Raw genomic sequence first — 22,465 nt, 5'->3', positions numbered from 1 at the left:
TAATATATTGCATGCACTAAACTATGAGTCCCATTGCAAGTTGCAATCACCATGGATGAGTGGTGAATGGGAACATGTGGGCGGCTGACAAGGGGATGGGTAAGCGGAAAAGAGGGGCGACGGCTATGGGGGTGGCGTACAAGGGAGCGAAAGACAGGGGGCGGCGGCAGACAAGTATGTCAGAAAAGGCGAGGCAGCGGACGACTACATCAGTCTACATCTTTATTAGACAACTACATCAGTCTACATCTTTATTAGACGACTACATCAGTCTACATCTTTATTAGACGACTACATCAGTCTACATCTTTATAAGACGACTACATCAGTCTACATCTTTATTAGACGACTACATCAGTCTACATCTTTATTAGACGACTCCATCTTTTGCGAAATCTTTAAAGAACAAAAGAAAGAAGGCCAATCACTCCGCCATTTTAATGAAACAGATCCAAAGCAGCAGAAGCGGTAATCCAAGAACAAAGGAACCTGAAATATAGAAAATCACACCGTGACCGTGGGTGACTATGATGTGAATTAACGTTGATGGGGGGTGGGGGTAAGGGGGGCTACCAAATGAATTCTTGGAGGCTGTTTTCTACACTGAGGTGTCCTGAGTCAAAATCTCCCATCCCCCCCTCAAGGTATTTAATGAGAACAATCCCTAACTCTGTTAACACGGTATCACAAGACCAACCTGTCTGTTTGACACTCTCCTGCCCACACGTGCTCGGGGGTGCTGTGACGGGCGTGGCGTTAATAGCAGCAGGCAGGTAGTCATTCCAAAATGCCACGTGTTCAGCGCGTAGCTTGGACTCCACCGTGAAGTTTGGCTTGATTGACAGGTATTGCCTTGTGGCCGCGGTGTACTCGGGCCAAGTGACTTCGGCTAGTCCAGCGTCGGGTTTCCTGTGGAAAGGAGATAATGAGAATGGTCAGTTTGGGGGAAAAATCGCCGTTTTTTCCGTCAGTCTGACCCAGGGAGTATGATGTAAGAGAAAGAATCCCTCGTATGTCGACCTTGCAAGTTATTTTTAGAACAAGGAGCTATCTTTAGATACGCCTCTGATTCGCTAGCGCTCGTAGCAACACTAGTCTGGGCGATGTGAACCGGCAAAGGCTGTTATGGAAATCTTTTTGACCAAAAATACCTTTTTTACGAACGCTGTGAAAATAATTTTCCGTGGAGTATACATTAGATCCAATCAACCGTTTTTCGGACATGAAAGACATTGAAATGTATCATAGAGTGCGTGATTTTAGGCGCGGGGATCAACTTTCCCAAACATTTTCACAGCTAAGGGAAAGTTCATTTATTATCCCGAGAGGGGGAGCGTGAGGATACTGTGGGGGAGTCGAGAAATTGCCGAGGACTAAAGGGGGGCGTCGAGTGTTTGGATTTTAAAAGGGGGGGGGGGGGGTCACTGATTTCTTTGGCTGTTGTCTCTACTATATAATTTGACAAAGTGTTAAATCATACTTCTTGGTTTTTAAAGTTAAAACTTGTCTCGGTTTGGGGGCAGTTTTTTGGCATGCACAATCCAGGAGTCCAGAATCGTTTTATCTATGCAATGCAAACCTGGATACACCCTAAATACATCTTTTTATGCTTTCCGCTATATAATATTATAAAATGCTTATGTTCCATATCTAAAATATAAACAAAAACGTTTTAATGCTATAAGCGCTCATTCTGCGTCATCAAAATCCTCGCTCATATCTGATTCGCTGTCTTCCTCGCACTCTTTCTTTTCTTTTTTCTCGTGCTGCGCTTTTCTTGCAAGAAGAAGAAAGAAAAGCCTTTTTGCTTCTTTTACGTCATCTATAGCATCAACCATTATCAGGTGGAGCTAGTCGCATCTTATCAGCTAGTGTTAGTGGCATCTTAGAGAAATTGAGCGCCTTCACTTTCTCTGAATTAATGTTTTTTATTCCTTCCCCTCCGCTTTCTGCCCAGCCTACAGCTAATCTCTTGCTCGCGTTTTTGATATTGTCATTGCCGTTCCTTCCTTTGCTCCTTCTTTCGGCTTCGGTTTTCGGGAGGGGGGGGGGGGGGCACCAAAAATATGGAGGAAGCGTAAGGGGGGCCTGGAAAATTTTGTTCATCCTGAAGGGGGGTCAATTAATTTTATCCCTTACTTCCATCAAAATCCTCACTCACCCCCCCTCAGGATAATAAATGAACTTTCCCTAATTCACAAATTATACAACGAGTACCAAACCAAGCCCAGAAGTGCAATATGATTTCTTACTAGATTTGAGCCCTAGATTAACATTATCTCAATGAGAAAGAAATCCAGATTATGTGCAAATTACAAAACAACAATGAAACCTTAAAACTATTTATAACACTAATCTCTTCAAATTGCCTTTTAATGGAAAAAAGACACAACTTAATACCATTATATTCTCACAGATATTGTGGTTATTAAGACAGGTATTTTACAAATATAACCTTTCCAGACTTTAATGATGATGTAAATCTTATTTCAGTGACAAGGGTTTCTTGAATGATTTCTGACCATTTACGTGAAGAATTAAAGTTCGTTCTTTTAAAAACATCGTAAATCATAGAAAAAAAAATACTTTTTGTATCAAAATACAAAACATGACTCTGAAAATGCCTAGGTATTCCATCTCACCGGGATGCCGATAAAAGCTAAAAGGATAAAAAACTGACAGAGAACGAAGTAAAGAAGTGCAGTGCCAAGGGAAAAAAGTGTGTTGTAAAAATGGTTCTGGCTCCGAGAGGTGTCCATGACCAAACGTACCATGTATGGATGCTATGATTGACAAGCTCGCTCTTTCTAAAAATAGCTGTCTGTTCTTAAAATAACTTCCAGAGACGATATCATGGGCCATGGGGATTAGTTCTCTTACATCATACTCTCTTGTTCTGACTAAATGATCCAATAATTATTTAAAAAGTTTGGGATGAGAATTAACGGCTATGAACATTTTTTGTATTACTTACCCATGTGTGGCGAAGTTAGCCCATATTTTCAACGTGTTCAAAATAAATCCAGCTTCCGGTCCTTGAATCCCCTTCCGAATACCAATGTCAATCAAAAAGTGTAGGTCAGCTGAGTGGTATGCCTTAACCCATGCTGGCATTATCACATTGGTCCCCGGATAGTTGGGAAGCCTGTGTTCCCAACAATAGAAATACGTCTTCAAACCGTGTTTGATAAATGCATCCGCTGAGTGGACTGCAGGCGCAGTAAACATGGAGTCGCCAATCATATCGATGAACATACCACGATTGCTGATTGGGCTGTTCACATTCAGCCAATCAGTGTATCTGTACACCACGGATTCACGCAGAGTGGTTGTGAGACCACGAATGAGGGAGAGGCTTCGTGCTTCGGTCAGGAAGATGTCGCGTTGTACTCCAAATGTCACGTTGATGCCAAAAGACAGACGAGGTGGCACTGAGACAGTAAAACAAGCATAGCTGCATAGCAATGAATGTTATGAAACAGTTGATCTTCAACTTATATATATTTCCCATCCCATTGGAACGGGCGCGTGCTAAGGGGATGCGCGCGCAAACCCCTCTCTCTTGGCGGCCAGTACGTGGATCCATTTCTTATCAAGAAATCGTCAAATGCTTTCCTTTTTCCATATCTATGTTTGCACACGCACTCAGCCAATCCTGGTACGCACATGCTAAAACTTTCGGTGGATAATTTCTCTGCCTTTATAGTAAGGCATACAAATCTTATGTCCCGCATACGACGACACTGACGGTTTATAGATTGTATTTAGTAGGGGCGTTGTAAGGAGTGAGTGTCCCACACCCTTCGACCACCAAAATGCGGGCTTTTCTAATTGAAAAATCGCAAAATCCATTTTTGCGCACCCTCCTTGGCAAATCCTGGAAACGAACCTGAAAGGCTTGTGTGGGGTACTTACATGGCAAGACATTTGTCAGCAAACATTCGAAATTAGTGACACCAATCATAACGTTGATGTTTCTGAAGTCGCCTCGTTGTAGGAGAGACAATGGAGTATCTACAAAGAACATAAGTCAATCAGTTTGTTTTTGCAAGAAATACGAATACATTTTCTCGATCAGATACTATCAGTCAAGTCCTGCCTGCCTGCCTGTGTCTCTGTCTTGTGTAAAGTGCATAAGTTAATCTTCCCTTTTTCGATGTAACTTACCTGTAAGGAAGTATCCATCAACGACAGGAACTAGTCCTGGTTTACCGGTTCTGAGTCCGTACGAAACGCTCCTGACCCCTTCGTCCACAAGCTCATTTACGGGTTTAGTCTTCAGACAAACAAAGACGTCTTCTTCAGAAGAGCATTTCAGAGATTCTCCGACCAACCTTAGAAGTAATTAGAAGATTGCTTTACAGGCGCGTTCCAGGATTGGTCTGGGGGAGGGGTGCGCAGTCATAGGTATCATATGGAAAAGCTTAGTATTTGAAGATTCCTTAATAGAAATGACCCATTTTTTGCCGCCAAGGGGGGTGCGCGCGCACCCTGCGTACCCCATGTGTACGCGCCTACTTTAGGTCTTTTAATTTACGAAACATTTCAAAACTTCAAAACTTAGAGAATGTGAATCGACATACCACTATGCTAGGCATCTGCAAATAACAACGACAACAGACATCAACGCCATCAGGAACAGGCCCCTGGGGGAAGTGGTAGGGGAAGCGAAAATAAACCCTCCCCTACTTGTTGGTGGCAGTCATAAAAAAATGTGAAGTGCCATACAGTCGCAGAATTTTTGTTCTTTAACCCTCGTAAATTTAACAGTTTTTTTTTATAACTCTTGGAGAACAAAATGCGGAATTTTTCTCTTGGGGTACATGTCCCTTTCCTAAGGGGTAATGAATAAGGCTAGCTAGTAGAGAGGAAAAAGAATTCATGAGAGAACCCAATACAACATCCCTCCTAACTTCGAATTCCAGCTCATTTCTGTGAGCCCGCAATCCCGCAGCTCGGGCCGATGAGGCCTAACAACGGCTAAAAAAATTTTCTCCATAGGTTCCTCATTTAGCGAACCCTAACTTAGCTAAAAGTTGGACTATTTACACGACCGCACGCATCGTATCGAAACCATTTTTCTGCTTGTGAAGAACACTTGTTACCTTGAAACTTTCACTCCCTCATCCTTATACGCAGTTGCATAGTTTGCAACCGCTGAACCGCTCTGAATTATAACATTCTTGAACAAGCCAACGGTCAGCGGTGACAGCATTAGCAAGGCGACACTAGCGCCCCCCGCAGATTCTCCGTATATGGTCACTTGCTGCGGATTACCTCCAAAGCTGATGGGACAACAGACACAGATTACCATGGTAACAAAGGACGCGATAGTCGTGTCCAGGCTTCTGAAAATAGGCCGAGGATCCAACCTATCGCCATTCGTTTTCTGGCATTTCGCAAAGGACTCCTAACCCCCCCCCCCCCCCCCGTCATGCTAGGCGATTACCAGTGCTCAAGCGCCGCCTAGCGTGACGAGTCCACCTAGCGTGACGAGGGAGATTAGTTATACAAAAGCTTTTAATTTAAAATTGTTTGAAACATTGCAATGGTCTACGTCTCGATGAGATGCAACTTACACAAATCCTCTTCTGCTTGTTCCGCCCTTGCTATTACTCCCACAAACACCCTTGGGCTTAAAGCCGCATTATCACCAGAGAGTATATGCTCTCTTGATTCAAGTTCGAGTCGAATCGAGTCGTGTGTGGCGCTGTTTGGCGGCCTACGTTGCATTATACTTTAACCGAAAAGGATAAATATATTTTATGCAAATGGGAAATAATTTATTCAAATTCAAACCTTTGCACAAAATCTGTAAGCGCACCCACTTACTTACGAAATAATGTTCTATCTTTTTTAGATGTTTATATTGGTCTTTTGGTTTGGATACGAGCCCTTTACGGCACGAAGCAACGATAGGATTCTTGTTTGTTTGTGAAGAACACGGTAGCAGAATACCGCTGTTAAGGCGCCGAGTTTTGGCGGGTAATAACCCAAATAAACGCCTTGAAATATTATTTACGCTGAAAGAGAACTGAAAATGTGTTTTATCTTCATTTGGGGTTTCTGTCTATCCAGTGCCTAATGAGGGGTAGCCGCTTAAGGTCTTGCGTGAGCTAAATGAGCCGTAGTTTTTGATTATTTTTCTTAATAATGAGAGAAAATGCTACCTTGACGAACAAATGTCACGCAAAATAAGAAAGCTAGAATGACATTACAGAGGTCAAAGCCTCTTAAAGTGTCACTTACCTCTTAATATTCTTCTGTACCCACTTCAGTGCCATAATCTGATCGAGCATACCAAAATTTCCCTTCTTCCCATTATAAAGATACCCAAACACTCCCAGCCGGTACTGAATTACCACAACGATCACATTTCCTATGGTTGCTTGAAAACTGCCATCAAAAGATCGTGCGCCGCCTGCAAAAAATCCTCCTCCATGTATAAAGACCATGACTGGGAGAGAGGAGTTGGTTATGTTAGGCGCATAGACGTCTAGAATCAAACAGTCCTCGCTCATAATGGCCGTGGTTTGTCCAGCAATTGGAATCTCTACTTGCGGGCATATTTTCCCTGGAAGGATCGCTTGCTTGACCTCTTTCCATGGAGTAGGGGGTTGAGGGTTTTCAAATCGTTCTGCTTTGGCGAAAGGAACTCCTAAATATTTTCTAACCGTGTGGCCGGTAGATAGAGACACTATCTCCCCAATGATGGGCCCGCTTGTAGTGGTGACCACAGCGGTGAAGTTGTATGAGTGCGCGAGGGAAGCACCCAGGAGAAAAAGGAAGACGCGAAGGTAGCACATCTTTGATTTAATACCAATTTGAAACGGTCGAGGACTCTTAACGGCTTGATTTCTTGATTGTAAGAATAATAGAAGATAGTGTAAACACAATTGGATTTCGATTGGTGTTGCATAAAACGCGGATCCGGACGCGGACTGGCGGACTAGCTGAAGCGGACTGGCCTATTTTTTTAAAAAAAATACTATCCTTTTAAAATTCTTTTTTAAGATTTACAAGTTTATATATATTTTTTAAACATTAAAAAATATATATATCTCTTTTCCGTCAAACCAGAGGCCAATCGTGCATCCCTAGGGCCGATGATCGAGTTCATTATTTGAAATTTTATTTGATTATTTGCCGAGAAGTTTTCATTGTTGAGACGAGTTTGAGAATTTTTAGTAGACTTTGTCGTCGTTTTTGTGTAAATAAAGATATTTACCGCCATACCTCCCCACAAACCTTTTGTAATCTCTTGACTTGGATAAGAAACAGTGGTTCGAATTTTAGTCTATCTTAACAGTCCAAGTGCCGCCTTTACGCATTAGTATCTATCCCCCCAATTAATTAATACAATAACTAATAATAACTACAATAACCAATCACTTCACTTCACTTTAATAAATTGCGCAATATTATACAATATGTCAGTGCGCAGCGCAATACCGAGTCTAAAGCCCAGCGTGGAAGGCCTCTGGACAGCCTCTCATGTCAATAACAGACTGTGGAAGGTTGTTCCACAGTCTTAGTGCACGGGGCAAAAAACTATTTTTATATATGTCAGTTCTAGCGTTAGGAATAGTATAGAATTCAGAGTGTTGAGTGCGGGGCAAGGCGCGAGACGGTTTCCTCAGATCTTCGAGTGGCAGGATAGAGGCATTATTTAGGCCACTGTTTAGGAGCACCAATGATGAGGTGCGCCTGCGGTCTTCGACTGTTCGAGTGGCTGCCAACCCAGTTCGCAAAGGTGGCGCGTTATTGTGCCGGGTTCGAAGGAGTAGTAGTCTATGTTAATGATATCACACCTCTCTTGGCAGCCTTTCCTTTAGGCCCCTGCAAAAAAAAAATGAATAAATAAAAAGGGGATTTAAAATTGGATTGATTTGTTATTTATGTTTATGTATTATTTTTAAATAGCAATTATTTGTAAAAGATATTGGAGAAAATATTTTAACAATATTGTTCGCCAGTCCGCGTCCGTCAGTCCGGGTCCACCAGCCCGCGTCCGAATCCTCGTTTTATGCACACCTTATGGGGGTACATTGAATTCAAATTATTGTTTGCCAAATGAAATATCGAACAAACTGTTTTTAGGCGATTGATTTAATTACTTTCAAAAAAGAAAAGTATAAGCATTATAGAAGCTACCTTGTCAAATTATCGATAAAAGAATGCTTGTAATGTAATATTGTTTTCTCTTTTCAAATGCCCTTTTTGCCGTCACGAATCCGTCCATGATCAAAGTTATCAAGTATAATGATTAAAACTACAAAGTTAGTAGGACATATCAGTATTATGGTTGATGCTTGATTCCCTTCCACAGACGGTTTTCTAGGCGATTTACACTCTTTTTTTTTATAAGAACGTCCAGGCTGAGAGTTCATCAAATTTTAAGAACACGCTAAAAACATGCCGAAGCTGAGATAGCAGATTTTTTTTCTTTTTTAGTCCTGATTGCTGATGCGTTAAAATGTGTAGTTCCAGAAAATTCCCATACCCCCCCTATTAATGAGGGGATTGGAAATTCCGGGGGGGGGGGGGGGGGTTCAAGCGGCCAGCCTAATAAAAAAAGAGTGTATGTCCTATTCTTAAATAAGAAAAGTATAAGCATTGTAGGAGCTTTTTCGTCAAATTATTCATAAAAGAATGCTTATAATGTAATTGTTTTCTCTTTTCAAATGCCCTTTTTGATTGCCGTATGCCGTCACGAATCCGTGACGTCAATAATTGATGTGCTAGGATGAACACAACATAAAGTACATGATGAAAGCTCAAGTATAATGATTAAAACTACAAAGCTAGCAGGACATATCAGCGTTGTTGCTGATGCTTGTATTTGATTCCCTTCCAGTTGCTAAAGATGAGGTAGTGTTTCCACATCAAGGGCTTAACGTGATCTCATTTGACGTGACTCCAGTCCAAATTTAGTAATCTTTTGAATCTTGATCTCTTAGATCTCTAATTGTTCACGCTGCTCAAGCAGCAACTATTTCCTGCCTCGAGTATCTTTTGAGTAACAAGCCAAGCATGGAAATGGTATATAAACACAGCTATCCACTCGCCCATAGCTTACGAGAACATTAAATATCACATTTGATCTGAAACATCAGTCAAAGATGTGCTACCTTCGCGTCTTCCTTCTTCTTCTGTGTGCTGCTTTTACGCGCTCTATCAACCTCACCGCCGTGGTCAATACTACAAGCGGGCCAATCGTGGGAAAGATAGAACCTCTAGCCACCGGCCACACGGTCAAGAAATATCTAGGAATTCCATTTGCCAAGGCAGAGCGTTTTGAAAACCCTCAATTCCCTACGCCATGGGTAGAGATCAAAGAAATGGTTCAATCGGGAAAAATATGCCCACAAGTTGCGAACCCCATATTAGGGCTTACCACGGAGCTTATGAGCGAGGACTGTTTGGTTCTAGACATCTATGCGCCTAACATAACCAACTCATCTATTCCGGTCATGGTGTTTATTCATGGCGGCTCGTATTCCTTTGGCGGTAGTCGGTTCTATGATGGTAGCGCTCTGGCAAGCGTAGGAAATGTGATCGTGGTGATAGCTCAGTACCGGCTGGGAATGTTTGGTTATCTTTATAATGGGAACAAGGGTAATTTTGGGATGCTCGATCAGATAATGGCGTTAAAGTGGGTGCAGAACAATATTAAAAGGTACGTATTTTCATTTTTGTGAAAGTTTTTAAGAGTGACCGTCTCAGACCAAGAAATTTTTTGTTCAGAACAAAAATACCATCTTTTGCCAGGAGATAGCCCTTGATGACCTTAGTATTCTGTGAAAGTTTGAAACGAATCGGATAAATATTTTTGGCTATAGAGAGGAAAATGTATTTTTCGAATATGATTAGCGATTTTTCGGTATTTTTCGACTTGAACAGAAATTTCTAAAAAAAAAATTAAGCCGGGCGGCAAAAATCAAACTTGATTGATAGAAATCATATAATTGTAGATATTTGGATTAGGTCGTTGGTAGTTTTAGTATTTTTCTTAATTTTTAACAGATTATTTTCTGTTTTTCGTACTCCGTAAATAAGCCCGGAAAACGAGGCCCTATATCTCCCATGGGACGTTGAATTGCACAATTCTTTTCACTCTAGGTATACAGCACTTATTGTACTTCCAATATATCAAATAAAATTTTGAGGCAATTAAAAACAAGAGTTTTGATGAGGCGATAAACAGCCCCCAATGAGCGCTCATATTTCAACAATTGCAAGACACTGGCTGTCGTAAGAGCACATACCTTTGCATCGGGGCACCTTTTATCGCCAAAACAAATTCAAATAAATGCGAAACATGGTCCTGGTAGACTCTAAATAACATCTTACAAGACGTATCTAACCGTAGAAGTTCAAAAGAGCACTCGATAACGCTAAGTCAACCATTCGATCGACCTCGAATTATACGCTATCGTACGCCACGCTTCCCGTCGGATTTAGTCCTTCAATAGAAAGCTGTACTAGAAACATTACAGTTTCCCCGCGTAGGAACTAATTTTGGTTCTATTGTTTGTAGCTTGTAAGATATTTCTTGCCGCTTTTTTACGAATTTGAGGTCGTCTTTGTATCCGGATTTCGCAATGAATGCGTGACAATACCACAGGAAGCCCATGTAACACAGTTAGCTAAAAAACACGTTTTTGTCGAGCACATATAACGTTCATATTTCTTTTTCCAGTTCCATCGCTGATATAATAAACTATAAAATACAAAATATTCGTGTCAAGGTATCTATTTATTGTGAAACAGAGCCATAATAGAATGCTATGTTGATTCCGGCTGTACACTACTAGCTATTACTTGTGCTACCCACTAGAGCGCATAAAAGCTCGAACAGCCAATTTGAGACTGTTAAAAAATATCCACTACACTTTCATGGAATCTAGGGATAGAAGAGGGGGTTGTCATTGTTGCCTCTGGATACAAACATTGACAGGGTTGTCGTGCAAAAGATGAATTGGAATTATCAACAACAAACCGTAGATACCGTGGATATCAACATCGATACCGTATTTCAAGATAAACTCATACCCTATCTAACCCAGAAAGCTCGACAACCACAGCCTGCCCGACGGCGCATGCGCATACAGCATGGGGGTATAAGCCCCAGACACCCAACACACCATTTTTTAAAACCGACCGAGAGCGACCGCAATGTAAGAAACGTGTCAAACATATGATCTTCCTTTCTTCAAGCTTTGGCGGTAACCCTCAGCAAGTGACCATATTTGGACAGTCCGCAGGCGGAGGCTGCGTATCTCTACTAATGCTGTCACCGCTGACCAATGGCTTGTTCAAGAACGTCATCATCCAGAGCGGGTCAGCGGTTGCTCACTGGGCGGCCGCGTATAAAAAGGAGGGCGAGGAAATTGGGAGGTATGTTTAGTTGCTAGTCCAAAAGAGTCGGACAGAGCAAGAAACAGGTAATGCAAAACATACATCGATATGCATCTTTTGATCTGCTCGATTACCAATATGCCATCCTTGCACCCCCAGACAGAGCAAAAAAAAAAATGGCATGAAATTGTCCAATTCTTAATATATACTTAAGCTAAAGATTCCGCATACAAGAAGTTCCTCTGACCAAAAGCTTAATTCCAAATTTTAAAGAAATTTAGAAGATATGAAATTTAGATATTAGCGAGCAAAGTTGGCTTAATTTTCTGATCAGAGCCCGACTTCTCCCTAAAAACGAGGAGAATTCATACTTTAAACATTTGAAAATTGCACTTCAAGCCTCATATCTCGAAGACGATCCATTACAGAAAAACACTTTTTGATATGTTGGTTAACATAACATAAGGAACCTCTATGAAAAAATTCAAGCTTACCGAACTTAACCAGACCTTATTTTGGGACATTTTTTTTTTTTGCTCTGTCCGCACCCCCATGCTCTCAGGGGGTATGTGAGGAATGGGTCCTGGCTGCTTGTCTGTTCCTTAAATATGGTAATCAACAACACCAGCCCTCTGTGACAGCCCTTGCATGTTTATCAGATTACCATTTAATCACTCGGTTGGTTTTATACGAGCGTTTTCTGGAAGCCATCTTTTTCCCCCTGTAACCCAAACCCCGGAATATATTTTGTACAGAACTTTAAATGATTAAAAACTAGTCTCCTACGCTCAGTCGCTGTGATCTCTGTCTCGCCATGCGCTTGTTAAACTCAGAACGGCTTGATTGTTGAACTCAGAACGGCTTGATTGTTGAACTCAGAACGGCTTGATCGTTGAACTCAGAACGGCTTGATCGTTGAACTCAGAACGGCTTGATTGTTGAACTCAGAACGGCTTGATTGTTGAACTCAGAACGGCTTGATCGTTGAACTCAGAACGGCTTGATTGTTGAACTCAGAACGGCTTGATTGTTGAACTCAGAACGGCTTGATCGTTGAACTCAGAACGGCTTGATCGTTGAACTCAGAACGGCTTGATCGTTGAACTCAGAACGGCTTGATCGTTGAACTCAGAACGGCTTGATCGTTGAACTCAGAACGGCTTGATTGTTGAACTCAGAACGGCTTGATTGTTGAACTCAGAACGGCTTGATTGTTGAACTCAGAACGGCTTGATTGTTGAACTCAGAACGGCTTGATTGTTGAACTCAGAACTTCCAGGCCCATAGCCATGGGTCACATGGGGTTCTTGGGTTCGGAGCTCCTCGCTCAAAATCCTGGCTTCGGGCCTGACTACGCAGGATATTGATCAGGGGTGTGCCAGGAGAAAAACGGAGGGTAGGATTCGTCAGTAATTTACTGTCCTCATAACGATAAAGATGAAATAAATGACACAAATGTTCCGTGTTTAAAGCCATTCCCGAGCCCCAGATCACTAAACTCATTTTTTTATCGAGACACACCAAAACCCAACCATCTTCTAAACCACAGATAAAGGCGTGTACTGGAGTCGAATTAATCGATTTAACCAAGTCTAGGTAAATAGGGTGGGGTTTCGGCATGGACACGCGCCTTATAATACTATAAGCTTGTTACGCTTCCAGATCAATTGCACAATCAATGAGTTGCCCAGCTGGTGAAGATGTTATAAAGTGCCTCAAAACACGCCCTTCATCTGAATTGGTGGCCGAGAGCTTTAGAGTTATTGTTATCGGTATTAGCAGTGGTAAACCTGGACTGGTGCCTGTCGTGGATGGATACTTTCTCACTGGTGAGGCTCCTATTATCAATTGATGAGGCAGGTGTGGGGAAAGGTCTCAAAAGGGGTTTTGACTTTCGAGGGGTTTGGCAGAGTGGAGATAAAAATAATACAAACAGAAAATTGTATAATATCGTAATTTATCAAGCAATCGATATTTTACATCTAAAACTTGTAACACCACATACATGCAAAACCGCGTGTTTTTGTAAAAAACACACACACATCCACTTTTGAAAGTTGTGGCAAGCTCACACCCTCCCCCCCCCCCCCCCTTCACGCCCCTTCACCTGCCCCTCCGGCCGCCCTCAGCCCCTGTGACGTCAGCCACGTGAGCCAGAAATTGAAGGAAAGGAGAGCTTTGTAGGCATAGATATTTGATAGACCTTCAAATGTCTTTATATTGGTCTTTCTTTCGAGATTGAGTTATGAACTCTTAATTAATGGAGAAAATTGAACCTTAGAAGCTGGTTTCTTTTACAGATAAACCAGTGTCGGTACTGAAACAAGGCAACTTTACAAAGGTCAACGTCATGATAGGAGTCACCAACCAGGAAGGGGTCGTGCTATCTGATGCTGTACCAGGTGGGTAGTGCCTTTTGATTGTAATCTTGTCTGTTTGTGTGATGAAGTCGTTGCGATGTTAACAAGTAATAAAACTTCAAAGGCAAACATACACACATTGGCACCGTCGCAGCATTAGATCCCACATTGATCTAAACTGTGGTTCTTTCGAGTCGAAGTCGCTCTGCAGTTCATTGCCGATAAAGTTTGACTGAGGCAAACCGGCTATGCCATGCTGATGAGCCTGACAGGAGCAAAAAATGGCAAAGCTCAAATTGTAAGGTCGTGTTAGCTTATATTCGCTTGATTTTTTGCATAGATGTTCCTTGTGTAATATAAAACAAAATAAGTTTTAGTATTTTTTGGTAGATAATTCGTTCTTGAGATATCGCAAACTGTAAGGCTCTTGATTGGTCCGAATTTGGGCGAAATTGCTACTTCACGATTTATGGCAACTTTGCTCAATCATATCTGAAAAACGGATCATCTACCAAAAAATACTAAAACTTATTTTGTTTTATATTATGCAAGGAACCTCTTGACAAAATATCAACAAAATATAAGCTAACACAACCTTACAATTTTATTTTTGCCATTTTTTGCTCCTGTCGATGAGCCTAAAAAGGACGAAACAGCATCCCATACTGTGCTACCGTCCCGTCTTGGCTCAACTGTTGCAAATGTGTATATGTAAGTGATGTCAAATTACCAAATTATTTCATTATCTTCAGGGTTGACCGCAGGCCTCAGCGTGACATCTGGAGTACAACGTGACGCCTTCCTGGTCGAAGCACGAAGACTATCCCTCATACGTGACCTCACACCCGCTCTACAGGAATCAATATTGTACAGATACACTGATTGGCTGAATGTGAACAGTCCAGTCAGCAACCGTGATATGTACATCGATATGGTTGGCGACGCCATGTTTACTGCGCCTGCAGTCCACTCAGCGGATGCTTTTGTAAAGCAAGGGATGAAGACGTTTCTCTATTTTTGGGAACACAGGCTACCCAACTATCCGGGCAGCAACGTGACGATGCCTGACTGGCTCAAGGCGTATCACGGTGCAGATGCATTCATGATGTTAACGGCTGATGTCACGCAAAGCATCCTTGGGCCTGATGGCGGGTTAATGACGGATGTGATGAAGATGTGGACTGCCTTTGCACGGGATGGGTAAGTGACCTTGTACGCAGGTCTGTCCAGACTCGTACCCAGTCGTTATTTGCTGTTGCGGGGACATCCACAGGAACCCTGAAGCGGAGACGTCAAGCAAATTCCGACACCGAAACCGCATCCTGACCGTCTTGCACCGCACGCTTATATAACCTCCCCAAAATGCATCGCGCGGCGTCTGGATACGAGACTGAAATCTGTCTGTCCGTCTATTTGTCTGTCTCTCTGTTGATCCTCCGTTTCTAATAGTTATGATCTCTTTTGTCATCTTACAGAAAACCCGACGCAGGTCTAGCCAAAGTCACTTGGCCCGAGTATACCGCGGCCACAAGGCAATACCTGTCAATCAAGCCTAACTTCACGGTGAAGTCCAAGCTACGCGCTGAACACATGGCATTTTGGAATGACTATATGCCTGCCGCCATAAGTGTCACGCCCACCACAGCACCCCCAACGACGACACCGATGACGACACCGCACACGTCGGGTCAACACCCGGTTATACGAACAGGTAAGCCCTAGGTGAAGACTTTGAGGAGGTCACGTGTGCACAATACTCTTAGCTTAACACTAGCAAACTAGCATAACAATACAACGTGGATGCAGCGCTTTAGAACAGGGTTTATGTGCTGTAAGTTTTGATGGCGCATGTTTTTAACTTTGTATACGCCTCATCTGCGAAATATAGCATCGTGTACAAAATGTCTAAGATATTGTAATACTTCACAAAAGAAAGACTAGGTTTTATTGTCCAAGGAAGACACACGCACCCCAAGATAAGTGCCTGACAAACAAGTACGTGAAAGACCAGAGACACGACAAATTTCTGCATGCCAATACTTTCTGTATATTTTATATTTCAGATACACCCCCCCCTCCCTCCACCTCACATACCCACGAAGAGCACCTTCGCAGAATCTCATTATTTCTTTAGGAACTCCTTTTAAAAATTGTCTTTTTTTTTCAGGTTATCTGTTCGTTGGATTAGTGCTTTTTGCATCCATGATCTTTGTGATGGAGGACGTTTGATACATTCTCACTCTGCAAACTGCCGTACCAAATCAACTGCCGTACCAAATCAACTGCCGTACCAAATCAACTGCCGTACCATATCAACTGCCGTACCAAATCAACTGTATCGAGAAAGATGAAAAGAAAGAATGGCAGAAGATAGCTGCTAAGTTGACAAATTTGAGCGTAGCTGGTGTTGGGTTTAGAGAACCCATCAGCTCAACCCTTTTGGAAAACGCCGAGAGAGTCACCAAGAAAGCTTTCAAATAGATAATACAGCCTGGTAAAGGAGGGTTTTGTTATGATTATGTTAGATCGTAATTAAAGGAAGTAAGGAGATATACAAGTCAAGATAATTACTCTAAGGATAAATCAAGGTTAAAAGTATTCTTGAAGCATTATTAGCTTTTAGCATAGGAGGATGTTCGTTTAATTATAAGGATGAGTGAGATAATGACCTTTGTGGGATCGCACCATGTTTCGTAACTCATCTGTCTTCTACTTCCGTTGAATCAGTTAGTTAACGAGTCTTTTTTTGATACAGTTCCTTTTGATGTCGGACGTTGACTGTCGGTATCATTAACACAGCACATAGGACCACCCACACTCAAGTAGGAGGTGCTTAGCTCTACTGTTTTTGGTAATCTGATTACTTATGCTAATCCAAGTCACCCAACACCACACCTACGCTACTTGAGCGACCACTTCTTTTCCCCTTACGTTCGGTAACTTTCGATTACAAGTTAAATATTTGTTTCTCCAAATTTACCTCTTTACTTTCCCTACCGACTCCCTTAATTTCATGGCAAAGGACATTCGTTTTGTATCCTTAAATTCTTTTCAAAGCTTTCCTTTGTTATCGCTAATTTTGCCGACAGTTAATGATATCTGATGTAACTGTTTGCATTGTCAAGTACCGTCCAATCACTGCACTCCGCACACGTGGTCAGTGCTTGTCAATCAAACGTACTACTTGTTTTGCTACAAATAGGACCACATTGTAAATCCTCACCACTCCTCATCCTACTCTCAGTTTTACCACTGACTTATCAGAATAAAGGTACGATCCCAGTCAAAAGAAGTCCTCCCGTCTAATCATTACAGTTTGGATCACGTTTCACGGACCGGGCAAAATGACTTTTCACGTTTCACAGACCGAAAAATGGCCTTTTAAATAGTTAAATCACGTTTCACGATGGATGATTTCACGTTTCTCGTAGGGTGAAATATGGCCAAATCTCGTTTCACAAAAAAACCCTTTACCACCCTGACCAAATCCAAATGGTATCGTTCTGAAAAAGCCGGAGTAATGATAAATAAAATTTGTTAAAGGTTTGTTAACATTTCTTTAATTACATTTTCCGAATTGACAAGAGTGCTTGGGACTTGGGATCGAAAAAGAATGAGGCAGTATATGCAAGAAAATAACCTTCTTCGGTTTTATAGGGAGGGGCATGGTGTTACGGGCTTCCTGTGGTCAATAATGTGACCTCTGAAACCGTCCCCTTGAACACTGGGTGGTTTTCCCAGCTTTGCCCAAAAATTTACGCTACGCTCCTATACAACAACTTGTTCATGAGGTGACGTATATCGTGATGAATAAGAGTACATACCACGGAAAACTTTTATTTAACGAGCCTCCGAGTACAAGTGTGTTGGCCAAGTGTCGGTGTTGTCCATCAAGGCATAATGGAGTTAGTTTAAACACTTTCATAAAAATCGTACATTTTAATCGATTGAGTATCTAAAAAATTTTCCCTGATAGCAGAGGCCTCTTTTCTTTGTATTTCAACGCCAGCCCAGCGAAATACAAAGAAAAGAGGCCTCTGCTAGCAGTGAACTAAAGATTTTCCTTCTTCCCGTTAAAGATACCCAAATACTCCCAACCGGTACTGAGCCACAACCACGATTACATTCCAGAGAATTAGTTAAATATTCCTTTAATTCGTCTTCCTTATTTATAAAGGTGGGTAAAAGCGCTCGAATGCTCGGCCTGATAAATCGAACGTTCGGTAATAGAACTCAATTGTTTGGTCTGATAAACCCGGAACTTGGGACATAAGAAAGTATTGCGAGTACTGCTTATTAACTTGCATCGGACAAGTGAACCGGGATCGATTACCAAATGTCCGATTTTTTAAAAATTTTGCGAGTTCCATCTAAAAATCAATTACCCCACGTTGGATTGTTGGATTGACTCGTGCACGTTTCCGTGAGCCCGCAATACGTTTTCCCACGAGGACTAGCGACGACTGGGAATAGAGCATATCCTATTCCGATTAAGAAATATTTTGTGCGAGCCCGACTGTGTTCGATTCCCGAACGGTCGACTCATTACGCCGTGGATGGGGGGGGGGGGGGGGGGGGGGCTATCCCAGGTTGCACTGGCATCACAAAACACGGTAGTTGCTCTTTTGAATTTGGTGAAAAATATAAAACGCCATTTTGCAGAGAAGAGCCCAACAAACTGGCCGGATCTCTACGTTTTTACACTGGAAGTACTCAGGTCTTAATCTTCTAGGAGTGGCTAGGGACTTGCACTTTTGTCAGGAGCGTTGAGACTATAGACTATAAGTGTGGACATAGTTTGACTGTGCCCCATCAAAACCGCGCTCCGCGGTTCCGTGCTCGCTGGAGTGTCTTCGTCGCAAGATCCTTGCGCTTCTTCATTGCTTCAAACGACAGTGCATCACTAGACAAACTACTCGATAACTCGTCACCCGACGAGTACGACTCACTCTCGGTACTCGTCGCTCTACCGCCAGCCGGTCTGCCCATGTGAATGTGCTTGGTTCTACTGTCAACTCGGGGCGGTGGTAACGACGAGTGAGTCGTCGAGTTACTCGCTGAAGTGTCAACACTCAACCCAAGGTCGGTAGAGTCACTCGTTTCCAGGGGTCTTCCTGTGAACAGCTTCCTTGTCTTAGAGTCCACTTGTTGCTGCTCGGGTGGCTGTCGAGCTGGTGGCGAGTCGTTTCTCGGGCTTCTGTCATCGCTGGCAACGTGATGACGACCTGTGAAAAGCTTTCTGGTTCTGTCGTCTATCGGCTCATTTAACTCGTGCAGGGTTGGCAGCCGACGCAAATGAGTAACTCGCGCATCCTTCGCTTTACCTATACCCTTGCCACGCAAAGTTTGGTCTTCAACTCGCGAGCGCGAGTTTTCTTCTCGAGTTGATACTCGCGGCGGGTCGATCCCCACCTCACCCTCACCCTGAGCGTGCTGTATTGCCACATCTCGAAGACCCGTCGTGGGTTTCCTCATCTTATCGTCCGGAGTGGACCGCGGCCGCTCATTCATCAGGTCGTCAGTTAGCGTCACGTCGGACATCGAGTCCGACCCGATGGACGAGGCCGACCGACTCGTCGGCAAACTCTCGGATACGCCATACGGCGGGATGGCGGCACGAGGATAGATCGGTCCCGGTTCGGCCCATGCTTCACGCTTCCGATGACCGGATCCTTGGTCGATACTCGCGCGGTCATCGGTCGGAGCGAGGTGGATGCCATGTTCGTTATTATTATTTTTACTGCTAAACTCATTTCGCTTTTCCTGATTTCCAGTCTCTGCTTTTCGAATCATGTGATCTGACACCGGCTGAGCTTTCTCCTGTCGTTCCTCTAAACACTCTATGCGCATGTCCGGCACTCGGTTGGCTTCGTCATCTCTTAACCTATGTTGAGCAGATGGCGTTCTCTTATTGGCTTTTTCCAGGGTGATTGACTGCTGTTCCTCAAGAGACTTGAGGATGCCTAGGAATTGCGAGTCTCCCCGCGCGCGTGTTCTGTAGCTTTGCGCTTTGTTACGCAGCTCTGTCACCTGGAAGACAAGACGGATAGATAAATACCAGGAAACATAGGCGCATATAGCTAGGGTTGAAAAAAATATAAGAAAACAGTGTGTGTAGCTATTGGTGAATAAATACAGACCTAATCATTACTTATAAAGCTTAAGGATAGCCTTCATATGGCAAGGACACAAATGTTTTATAGCAGGGGGCAATACAACAAAGTGTGTGCGTTGTGAGGGGCTGGTTGAAGAAATGTTAAAATGAAACAATTAAAAAAGTGTCATGGCTTCTTAGAAGATGAAAATTTTAAGAATGAAGATTTGCTATGGTGTAAATGGTGGAATAATCCTGTTGTTACAAACCTGCTTGAACCACGAAAGAGTGACGGGATGAACATTATCAGAAGGCTGTGAAAATACATGAAGACAAGAGGTTAGCTACTATCTTTACAAGTAAATGGGTGTACAGTTTAGAAGATTTGACTTACTTTCTCCGGAGGGTACAAGTGGGGGGGATCTGCCCCCACCCATGCCCCATCAATATAATCAAACATCGACGGGGGCTGGAAATTGGTGTGGTATTCACTCTGGAATCTTTAGAAAAGAAAAACATCATTGGACAGTGTAACTACTGTAATAAAAGTAAGATTCTTTTCTTGGTTATCTATTATTATATTATAATTTAATCATATAGTACACCCTATTAACAGACTTTCTCAATGACTCACTTCATTGGCTTGTAAGGTACTTCTGGAGCCAATGGAAGGGGTGTTTGTTGTTTATCAGGGGAGCTAGCCACACCTGAATGGGAAGAGAACAATAATAATAATAATAAGAGTTTATCAGAATAATAAATTGAAATGATGATAAATTGAAATATTGCAAAGTATTAAAAAACAAACAAACATACACACTAATCAAAATATCTAGTTGTCATTAAAGCATTATTCCACAGCTTGTAGGAAAGAAGGAAAGGAATTTGGGCCGACTACATCTAGAAGTTCAGCCATAGGCTGAATTAATTTGGATTTACAATTTATACAGTCTTCTCTGGATTTCTATGCAAGCCACATTGTGTTGCCATGCAGTTAACACGAAGAGAGAATTTTATGATGGACTCTGCCTTCTACACAGTGCTTTTTCAATGACTATGATTACTGGCTGAGTAGCTATAGATAGTTTTCACAGCACGGGACTTTATTTAACCTTGTCATCAGTCGACAAATACACAGTCCCTAATACAGAGAGCCAAGTTTTACACCTCCATTTGGTTTGAAATTTGTATTTGTACCTTTTGCACCAAAACCTTAGAAAACCTACAAAGAAGACCTATGAATAGGCAATCTATAAATAAAGCTGAATCCTACTTCATTATTGGACCTTAATATAGAGTGACGAGCCTATGGGAAACCTGTACTAAGCTAGTGTGTCATGCTCTTAAAGTGAACCTGGACGGACTCCTGATTACTGACCTGCTGGTGGCTGGAGCTCGGCTTTCTTGTTGGCTCCAGCTTCTTTTTCCTTTCCTTGACTACCTGCACACTCATCATCCCGAAGGGTGGTAACTAATGGGTACTTCACAAACTGCAATTGGTACTCACTCTTGGTAGGCATGCTTATTTTCACAGGCTTTGCAGGAGGGAGGTTATCTTGTGAACTGAATACAACCTTTTCTGCAGACAGGATTGGGGCTTCTCTACCCACAGGCTTTTTCCAGTAAAACTGTTTTTGATACTCAGAGACATATCGTTGCTTTTTTGTGCGAGGCATTGCAGGAGCCAAACCTGCTTTGTACTCTAATGCTCTGTTCTCCTAAAAAAAAAAAACTTTTTTTCTTAGAAACTTCAAAAAGCATACTGTGAAGTACATATTAGTTGTGTATGAGTAGAATTAGACTATGTGTGGAAAGAATCATGCTGTTAAACAATGTGTGACTGTATACTTGGCTAAGCAGAGCACATAAAATCACCAATCAAGTATAGGTTTACTGTAGGTATACAGCCAGGAAGGTACCCATAGACTGATAATGCAAAATGCAACAAAAAAATTACAAAATGTAAGAGTGAAAACTTGAGCATTCTAGCAAAAGTACAAAGATTAAAAGCCCTTTTTAACACACAAGGAACTTATTCATCATAACACATTACTTTTAGATCTTTAACTGGTCTAAAGTGAGAATTTATAATTGGAAGTAAATAATAACAGGGAATTCCACTAGATAACCTTATCATCTTCGTGGTTATGCGTGTTGTGGCTAGATTTGTGGAGAGTTTCAGCTACTTTGGTTTCTTGCACTTTCGGCTTCGCAGGCGAAAACTTCGGCTCCTTATTAAGCTGGACCTCGAATGGCTTGAAATTCGCGTGATACTCACTTTCATACTAAATGAACAATAAAGCGGATACTAATAAGATAATTCTTGTCGAGTGAGTAAGTTACTATAAAACCGTAGTAAAAATTGTAAGTTTGAATCTCACATGTGACCAAAACAAAAGAATGTAAACATACATAGATATGACAATTCAGCAAGGTTATTTTGTCAAATACTGGGTTTTAAAGCTATTATGTTTCTTACCTGACACTTGCGAGGCATTTTTAAAAATCTTTCAAGAGAAATGCGTGGAAATATGAGAGAAAAGCGCTTAGGAACACATGATCAACGAACGAGTAGAAAATAACGATCCACGCGGTCGGGAGACTGGGCTCAGCGCGACCGGCAATGGATTGGGTATGACTCCAGTCAAAC

At 42.2% G+C, this 22,465-nt stretch overlaps 3 protein-coding genes and 1 long non-coding RNA gene across 4 annotated transcripts; 1 reads left to right on the top strand and 3 right to left on the bottom strand.

Moving 5' to 3' along the window:
* Positions 1-209: 209 nt before the first annotated feature.
* LOC5510619 (cholinesterase 1) lies at positions 210-6,913 on the bottom strand. The gene is made up of 7 exons (XM_001631000.3): positions 6,250-6,913; positions 5,106-5,285; positions 4,168-4,334; positions 3,916-4,014; positions 2,975-3,431; positions 698-909; positions 210-489 (listed from the first exon to the last, which is right to left on the bottom strand). Exons 1-7 carry the CDS (start codon positions 6,804-6,806, stop codon positions 425-427), a joined length of 1,737 nt encoding a protein of 578 aa, XP_001631050.2. The 5' UTR covers positions 6,807-6,913; the 3' UTR covers positions 210-424.
* Positions 6,914-7,388: 475 nt separating this feature from the next.
* Positions 7,389-9,257, bottom strand: LOC116617243. Its single transcript, XR_004295681.2, has 2 exons — positions 9,132-9,257; positions 7,389-7,839 (listed from the first exon to the last, which is right to left on the bottom strand). It is a non-coding gene; the product is annotated as an uncharacterized LOC116617243 (long non-coding RNA).
* Positions 8,823-17,010, top strand: LOC5510601 (acetylcholinesterase). The gene is made up of 7 exons (XM_032379762.2): positions 8,823-9,679; positions 11,221-11,400; positions 13,024-13,190; positions 13,662-13,763; positions 14,474-14,921; positions 15,197-15,432; positions 15,889-17,010. Exons 1-7 carry the CDS (start codon positions 9,123-9,125, stop codon positions 15,948-15,950), a joined length of 1,752 nt encoding a protein of 583 aa, XP_032235653.2. The 5' UTR covers positions 8,823-9,122; the 3' UTR covers positions 15,951-17,010.
* Positions 17,011-17,856: 846 nt separating this feature from the next.
* LOC5510600 lies at positions 17,857-22,427 on the bottom strand. The gene is made up of 7 exons (XM_001630999.3): positions 22,295-22,427; positions 21,945-22,100; positions 21,194-21,533; positions 20,450-20,522; positions 20,210-20,315; positions 20,085-20,129; positions 17,857-19,751 (listed from the first exon to the last, which is right to left on the bottom strand). Exons 1-7 carry the CDS (start codon positions 22,310-22,312, stop codon positions 18,534-18,536), a joined length of 1,956 nt encoding a protein of 651 aa, XP_001631049.2. The 5' UTR covers positions 22,313-22,427; the 3' UTR covers positions 17,857-18,533.
* Positions 22,428-22,465: the final 38 nt, after the last annotated feature.

Source organism: Nematostella vectensis, chromosome 10 (assembly GCF_932526225.1).
Source record: "Nematostella vectensis chromosome 10, jaNemVect1.1, whole genome shotgun sequence".
Lineage (NCBI taxonomy): Eukaryota > Metazoa > Cnidaria > Anthozoa > Actiniaria > Edwardsiidae > Nematostella > Nematostella vectensis.
Note: the sequence above shows the minus strand (reverse complement) of the source record. Positions and strands in the feature narration are given on the sequence as shown.